Source organism: Cebus imitator, unplaced genomic scaffold, assembly GCF_001604975.1.
Source record: "Cebus imitator isolate Cc_AM_T3 unplaced genomic scaffold, Cebus_imitator-1.0 Scaffold331, whole genome shotgun sequence".
Taxonomy (NCBI): domain Eukaryota; kingdom Metazoa; phylum Chordata; class Mammalia; order Primates; family Cebidae; genus Cebus; species Cebus imitator.
The window spans coordinates 999,607-1,008,302 of record NW_016107646.1 but is presented as its reverse complement, the minus strand read 5'-3'; the positions used below and the strand labels follow the sequence as shown (position 1 = coordinate 1,008,302).

At 44.3% G+C, this 8,696-nt stretch overlaps 1 protein-coding gene across 2 annotated transcripts in view; it reads left to right on the top strand.

Annotated features, from left to right (window-relative positions):
* Positions 1-5,683: 5,683 nt before the first annotated feature.
* Positions 5,684-8,696, top strand: part of STK3 (serine/threonine kinase 3) — a 346,273-nt gene continuing 343,260 nt past the window's right edge. Inside the window, exon 1 of one of the 2 annotated variants that reach the window (XM_017505002.2) lies at positions 5,684-5,922. In XM_017505002.2, coding sequence (XP_017360491.1) covers positions 5,897-5,922 — 26 coding nt within the window. In that variant the 5' untranslated portion in view covers positions 5,684-5,896. The remainder of the gene's footprint in view (positions 5,923-8,696) is intronic. The other variant, XM_017505001.2, reaches the window with a different exon arrangement.

Below are 8,696 nucleotides of genomic sequence, written 5' to 3'. Positions count from 1 at the left end.
AAAAAAAAAAAAAAAAAAAAAAAAATTGTTATGATAAAGGAGGACAGAGGTTAAATTCAAATGCAACATGCTAGTTTCAAACTAACTATAAAACTGAGTTAGAAAAGAGAGCAGATCAAGAGAAAATGTTTTGTAAAGTTACCTCTTGAAGGAAAACATTTCCAAATTTTCCTGCAAATAAAAACCTACACAATATATTTGATTAGAGATTTCTCTCCTGCAAACTCTTTCTTATTATAGCAGAAAAGATTAATTAACATTTGTTACTTAATATTATTTTTCCAACAAATATAAAAATGAGGCTGGGCATGGTGGCTCATGCCTGTAATTCCAGCACTTTGGGAGCATAAGGTGGGAGGATTTCTTGAGACCAGGAGTTCAAGAGCAGTCTGGGTAACACAGTGAGACCCCTGTCTCTACAAAACTCAAAAATAAACTTAGCTGGGCATGGTGGTGGATGCCTGTAGTCCTGGCTACTTGGGAGGCTAAGGCAGAAGGATTCCTTGAGCCTAGGAGTTCAAGATTGTAGTGGGCTTTGATTGTGCCACTGTACTCCAGCCTAAGAGAGATACAAAATTGTAGTTTCAATGCATAGCTGCAACTAGTACAAGGAAAATTTTTTTACCTTAATATTTTTCTATCTTAATATTTTAAACATTGTGATGTAAGTATTCAGTTACAAAGAATGTGCTTTTCGTTATTCAAAGGAACTGGATCTCAGGTTGCAGATTTCTCTCCCATTTCTCTTAAAGCACTCAACTGAGAATTGTAATCAGTTGTTTGCTAGTATAATTAAAGTGTATATTTAATCTCGATTTCAAATGGAGCTGTTGGAAGCAGAAACAGATTACCTTAATTTCACAGTTAAGTGAAGCTGGGTGACCCTTATCTGTATCTCAGATGTTCATGAATGCTGCTGCCCCTAATTTGCAGTTTGAATGATGACTTCTATGCTTTCTTTTCGGAATTTTCAAGTTGACTTTCCACAGACAAAGTAAAACAGAAGCTTGAGGCACTTTTTTCTTCTTCTAATTCAGGGGAAAAAAAAATTGCTTTTATTCAGTAACACACAACACACTAGGCACACTCCTGCCTCTGGGCCTTAGCACTTATTGTTCCCTTGGCCTCACATTCATGCTATCTGCATGGCCCTGGCCTCCACTTCCTTACTCTCTCATTGAGATCTTCCTTTGCCGTCCTACCTGAATTCCATCCCTTCCCTCCACTTTATTTTTATTTATTTTTCTGAGATGAAGTTTTGCACTTGTTGCCCAGGCTGGAGTGCAATGGTGCGATCTCGGCTCACTGCAACTTCCGCCTCCCGGGTTCAAGTGATTCTTGTGCCTCAGCCTCCCAAGTAGCTGTGATTACAGGCATGCACCAGCACGCCCGGCTAATTTTTTTGTATTTTTAATAGAGACAGGGCTTCTCCATGTTGGTCAGGACGGTCTTGAACTCCCAACCTCAGGAGATCTGCCCACCTTGGCCTCCCAAAGTGCTGGGATTATAGGCATGAGCCACAGCGCCTGGCCTTTTTTTTTTTTTGTTTTTGAGGCAGCGTTTTGCTCTGTTGCCCAGGCTGGGGTTCAGTGGCGTGATCTTTGCTCACTATAACCTCTGTCTCCTGCGTTCACACAATTCTCCTGCCTCAAACCCCTGAGTAGCTGGGATTACAGGCGATCACCACCACACCCAGATAATTTTTGTATTTTTTTAGTAGAGACAGGGTTTCACTATGTTGGCCAAGCTGGTCTCAAACTCCTGACCTCAAGTGATCCGCTCACCTTGGCCTCCCAAAGTGCTGGGATTACAGGCTTGAGCCACCGCATCTGGCCTCTTCCCCTTCACTTTATATTCCCTTTCTCCATTTCACCTTTTTTCCTTATCAGTTTTCAATATCTAACATGCTCTACTAGGTACTTTTTAATCTTATTATGTTTTCTCATCCAGAATGTAAACCCCACCCACTGAAGGCAGGGATTTTTGTCTACTTGTCTCTTTTCTTCACTGATGAATCTCCAGCACCCAGAACAGTGCCTGACATATTTAGGTGCTCAAGAAATATTTGTTGACTGATTTACAGTGGAATGAGGCCCAGCTTTGGAGTCATAAAGGCCTGGATTAGAATACAGACATTCTGTTTGTCCTAGGGCAACTCCTTTCACACTTTTGAACCTCAGTTTTCTCACCTATAAAATGGAAATAACTACTTCACAAGGTAGTTTTCAGGATTTAATGAGAAAATGGAGGAGTCATATGATATTTATTAGCCTTCTCCCTTTTCAAGTTGAAGAAAGACCTTAGAAATTTATTTTCTGATATTATCGCTCCTCCTTCCACAATTCTTTATGGGCATATCAGTCAGGATCATAAGCCCTTTAGAAGGTACAATCATAGGATCAGTTGAAGAGAGTTTAATTTACAAAGCATCAATTGAGGATTGAGGTTAGGGGAACATAGGACATAGAGAAGAAACTCAGGGAATAGCAAAGCAGCCATGACACCTAGGCCCAAAGGGTCAAGGGGAAGAAGCGATAATTGGGTAGAGTAGGTTGCCTTGCGAAGAGCCATGATTCTCTGGAACACAGCTAGCCCTAGGTAACATCACAGGAAGGGAACAGGGCATCAAATAGTTTCACCCTCCTTTCTCCCTCAGATGATCTCTTGCTGGGCCTATCATCAGACCCAACCAAAAGCCAAGGGGCTTCTGCTCTCAGAGCCGAGAGCAGGTGGAAAAGAATGGAGAATGATTCTGCAGGACTAAAAGGAAGCTATCCAACCCAGTGCCCTTACTATGTATCAGGCACTTGCTATGCAAGGTATCGAGAATAAAGATATGGCTCAACTTTCAATCAACTCATAGTTGAGTTGGGATGACAGTCTAATAAACAGAACTTCAATATAGTGTGATAAGTTTCATACAAAGCCAACACAGGGTGCTACGGACCTATATAAGACAGGCATCTCTTTCACAACTTAAGTGTGAGTGACAGGAAGTGGGTGATGGCACTGGTGGTTTGATCGGGGAAGTCTCCTTGGAAATTACAGTTGGTAAAACAATTCAGAGATCATTTTATTTATTTATTTATCCTTTTTTCTTTCTTTCTTTTTTGAAACAGGGTCTTATTCTATTGCTCCGGCTGGAATGCAGTGGCTTGATCATGGCTCACTGAAGCCTTGGCCTCCTGGGCTCAGGCAATCGTCCTACCGTGGCCTCTCTAGTAGGTAGGACTACAGGTGCATGCCACCATGCCCAGCTATTTTTGTTTTTTTTTAGAGATAGGGTTTCACCATGTTTCTCAGGCTGGGCTCGAACTCCTGAGCTTAAGCTATCTGCCTGCCTTGGACTTCCAGTGTTAGAGTTGAAGGTGTGAACCACCTCGCCCAGCCTTCCTTAAAAGGTTTCTCTTATGAAACAGAAAAATGGGAGTGAGCGGGCGCAGTGGCTCATGCCTGTAATCCCAGCTTTGGGAGGCTGAGGCAGGTGGATAGCCTGAGGTCAGGAGTTTGAGACCAGACTGGCCAACATAGTGAAACTCCCATCTCTACTAAAAATACAAAAAATTAGCTAGGCGTGGTGGTGGGCACCTGTAATCCCAGCTGCTACAGTGGCTGAGGTGGGAGAATTGCTTGAACCAGGGAGGTGAAGGTTGCAGTGAGCCGAGATTACGCCATTGCACTCCAGCCTGGGTGACAAGAACAAAACTCCATCTAAAAAAAAGGGAGTATGGCATGGAAGTGAAGAAGTGAAGATGAGAGTGGGGGGTAGCGTTGGGTAATTTCAAAGCTTCTTCTCAGCTTTAGCATTTTAAATATTTAGGTTTTTAAATTGTTATTGTCCTGTTACTTCTGAACAGTCAGACTGTGGGTCTTTAATAAATGCAAACAAGTATAAAATTGTATAGCCAGGCAGGGCAGTGCCAGTTTGGGAGGCAAAGGCGGGAAGATTGCTTGAGCCCAGGAAGCTGAGGTTGCAGTGAGGCATGATCACACCACTGCATTCCAGCCTGGGTGACAGTGAGACCCTGTCTGAAAACAAACACAAACACAAAAACAAAACCTTTTCTTTGTTCTCAAAATTTGAGTTTCAAAAATGATCATAATGGTTTGAAAATAAATAGTGCAAGTTTATTACATAGTGAAACAATGCAAAAAGAGGACTAAACTAAATTTGTATTAGCTGCTAATAGACAAGTTTAATTTTGGCAAATATTCACATTATTCAACATTCTCTTCAAATTTGTTTCCTTTAACATTCTCTTCATATTTATTGTTCTAACCTCCAAGAAAACTTTATATGACTCTACATCTTGACAATTCCTTCCGTCCCTTCTTTCCTTCCTTCACTCCGTCCCTTCTTTCCTTCCTTCACTCCGTCCCTCCTTTCCGCCTCTCTTTCCTCTCTCTCTTTCTTTCTTCTTCCTTCCTTCCTCTCTTTCTTTCTCTCTTTCTCTTTCTTTCTTTTTCTTCCTTTCTTCCTTTCCTTCCTTTCTTTGCTTTCTTGACAGGCTCTGCTCTGTCACCCAGCCTGGTGTACAGGGGCGCCATCTCAGCTCACTGCAACCTCTGCCTCCAGGTTCAAGCGATTCTCTTGCCTCAGCCTCCCAAATAGCTGGGAGTACAGGTGCATCACCACACCCCGCTAATTTTTTTATTTTTAGTAGAGACAGAGTTTCACCATGTTGGCCAGGCTGGCCTTGAATTCCTGAGCTCAAGTGGTCTGCCCGACTCGGCTTCCCAAAGTGCTGGAATTACAGGCATGAGCCGCTCGTGCTGGGCCCATCTTGACAATTTCTGACAAAAACAAGCAAATCCATGTAGCAGCTATATATTGTTATATGAAAGGTATCTATATATGAAATTTAAAGTTAAAAGTATACCCACAATATGGATACATGCAGTGGTCAAATTACAATGGGATGAGGGATACGGGGATCAGGTTGTGGGAGAGGACCAAAAAGGGAAGGAAACATGCTTTTCTGGACTATTGTTCTTGGCACCATAATCTGTGACAGGCTTGCCACATTACCCAATTGGACAGCTGCAAGAGCCCAGTGAACTGAGTTTGGTGCACCGAGAGCTCTCATTGCACTAATTATTTTCTCTGTAATTAGATGTAATTATTGTGAAACTTAGCGAGGAGCTTGTCCACAATAAAAATGAAACAAGAATTTCCGGAAGTATCCCTAGTACTGTGGCCTACACATGTCAAATGGCTGGGGGAAAACACAACCAATAATTATAAACAGAACTAGAGAGGTAAGCGTGGGCAGTTAGAAAGTAATACTTCAAACGGATTCACACGATGTTTGGATGTATCCTTGGGAAAGCCAAAGAAATGAATCAAATCTGATCAGGGCAAACCCTAGCGAGGGCAAGCGACGGGCGGGGCCCTGGGCTAGCTCGGAGGGACTTGCCTTCTCCAGCCTAGAGCGGCTCCGGCCTCGCCCCCTCGCTCTAGCAGAACCTTCTCCTTTTCCCGGTCAACGGGCTCTCGGGCCAGCCCCGCCTTCGTCCCCGGCCCCGCCCACCCGCCTTCGTCCCCGGCCCCGCCCACCCGCCGCGGCTCCGGCCCCGCCCACCCGCCGCGGCTCCGGCCCCGCCCGCCATCCCAGACCGCTGCAGGCTCCGCCCCCCGTCGCGGCTCCCGGTCCCGCCCACCCTCTCTGGGCAGCTGCCGGAGGCGGGCGGGCGGGCGGCCGGCGGCCGGGGGCGGGGCGGGAGGAGCCGTGCTCCGGAGCGGGAGGGAGATCCGCCGCGGAGTTACGGGAAAGTTGGTCCGAGTTCCCAGAGTTTCCCTCCGTGGTTCCCTGGGCTCGGCCGGCCGGTGCCCCGGCTCCTTTCCTCCTTTCGGCCTTCGCGGTCCACGGGGTCCCTCTCTCTGTCCCCGGCCGTCATGGAGCAGCAGCCGGCGCCTAAGAGGTAACGAATCGGGGAGCGGAAAGAAGGAGGGAAGCTGCGCCGGCGGCCGCGGGGCGGGGGCGGCTAGGCCAGGCCCTGCTGCGACCCTTTCCCCGCCCGCCTGGCCCGCGCCGGGCGCGTCAGGGTCTGGAGGCGGGTCTGAGTGCCCCTCCGCGTCTGTCCACGGGGCGACGCGGGGGCCTGAGGGGAGCGGGAGCCGGAGCCTCCCCCGCGGCCTGGCGCGTGGAAAGTCGGGTGGGCAGCGCCGGGGTCCCCGCTGCCTGACCTCCCGGGGCGGGTGAGGTGATCCCTCTTGGCAAGTTCACGAAGTCTGGGAGACCTAAAACCGGGGAATTATTGGTCTTCTTACAACCAGGTAGACTTTCTTGTCAAGTAATGCTGCCTTTTTTGTTTTTTTGAGAAGGTGGTTTGCTTATGGCTAAGGAATTAAATATTAATAACTACACAGTCTGTAAAACATTGTAGATGTGCTGCTCTGACAGGTGTTCCTCCCCCTACCCCCTCAAGTTCAAAAGTATTTATGGATGCAAGACAGTGGGAGGTTTGAATTAGACCTCCTCCCCCCAATATAGTTTTGCGTGTAAAAATAGTGCTGCTTTGGTATGGTATTTACTGTTATTAATAGTTTATCTTTAATCTTTGATACATATGTTGGAAATATATGCATACAAGAGTGTATGTGTTTGAACTAATATTTGCAATGATCTTACGAAGCCAAATCTAGGTTGTCCATTGCCAGAAGTTCGTAATATTCATTCCTCTCTCCCCAGGAATGACTTAACGAATTGTTTGATGTTGCTAAAACATTTAACCTCAGTCTTTCATTTTTAACTTATAAAATAAGTATAGTAATCTCTCAGTGCTGTTGTGAAGATTAAAGAGTTCATATGCTTTGACAGCTAGAGGTTCTTAGATGAAACGTGTCGTGTTCAAGAACATGGGATAATTGAAAAGGTAGGAACTTTGGGAGCTACTGTGAATTGTGTGACTAGACATGTGAGCCTCGAGGCCTGGAAGCCATCTGCTCAGGTGAAAAGACGGGATTTGTGAAGGGGTTTCCAAAAGCGACCTGCTGTCAGATATCTTGAGCAAGTCAATAGATATTCTTTTCTAGCATTTTGTAAGTTACCTGCATTCTACTCACTGGGCACCCTTTTAATACAATAGAAGAAAATTGGGCACTTTTTTCTTTTCTGGAAGAACTGGAAGGAGCACCTCTGAGAAAACACAATAGGCCAGTTTAAACAACTCTTAATTGAAGTGAAGCTCTCTATTGATTAACTATACTGTAAGTTATCAGAATTTCATTAAAAGGTGTAAGGGAATCCCTGCCCTTGTAGAGAGACATTAGAGAACCTGGAGGAGTCAGGGGCAGGTGTAGGTGGTAATTCCATGGTGATTTATACTTTTCAAAGTGGTGGTTTTCCATTTAACAGACTTATTTTTAGCTCATTCAGAGACTTATTTTGGAGTATTTTGAAGGCAAAAGGTGTGTAGCATCAATCCCTTATATCCGAATGCCTCTCAACATTTTTTCATAGCGTTTTCATATTCATAATATGTAATCTTCATAACAACCCTATGGAGTAAGTTGGGTTATAGGCATTAATCCTAGTTTATAGATGAGGATGTTGAGAGAGTTTGCCATATGGAAGGCTATAATAGGAATTACTGGCAGTTTTGCCTTTATTGATCATTATCTCTTAATAATGAAATATAGCTACTCATTTTGAGGTCATCCTGTTTGCCAGGAAATTTACGTATAATTGTTTAAATCCTAAGAAATAGTAATCCTGGCTCTGCTGCTTATTATGCTACCTCTAAGTTCAATTTCTTCATCTGTAGAATGTATTGTGGGGTTTAAATGAGGTGATATGTAAAGCACCTGGGACAGAGCAAGACCCTGTCTCAAAATAACAGAAACAAAACAAAAACAACGAAGCATAATGGGGTCTGATTTAATAAACATTTATGTATCACAGCTGAGTTTAAGAAATAAAATATGGGCCAGGTGCGGTGGTTCACACCTGTAATCCCAGCATTTTGGGAGGCCAAAGTGGGTGGATCACCTGAGGTTGGGAGCTCGAAACCAGCCTGATCAACATGGAGAAACCCTGTCTCTACTAAAAATACAAAATTAGCTGGGCCTGTGGTGGCGCATGCCTGTAATCCCAGCTAATTGGGAGGCCAAGGCAGGAGAATCGCTTGAACCCAGGAGGGTTCAAGGATTGCAGTGAGCTGAGATGATGCCATTGCACTCTAGCCTGGGCAACAAGCACCAAACTGTTTCTCAAAAAAAAAAAAAAAGAAAAAGAAATAAAATATGACCAATATATTTGAAGCCCCATATGTTCAAATATATTGGTCATATTTTATGTTTTCCTTATTAAGTGAGGCTCAAAGTGGTTAAATAATGTGGTCAAGTGGAGGAGGTGCCAGAATTCTGCATCTGATGGTCTACAAAGGCTGTGCAGTCCCTCATTGTATACAGTGATGCCCCTTTTTGAAACTCTATTTCTTATCATTCCATGATGTAGTGGTTATCTTTTTCTGTAATTTCCTGGTCTCTGTTGCTTATTCTGTTCATAATCCCTATAAAAGTGTCATTTTGCTTTTCTGCCTTGAATAACACTTCCTTAGTGCTGACTTTTACATGGCCTTATCGATGTTGTTGATGTTCAAGTATGACTAGAAGAAGCTGCTGCTCAGTTGGCATTTTTAGTTTTTTCAGGTAGGTCTTACTCTTTCTTTAATTTTTTTTTTTTTTTTTTTTT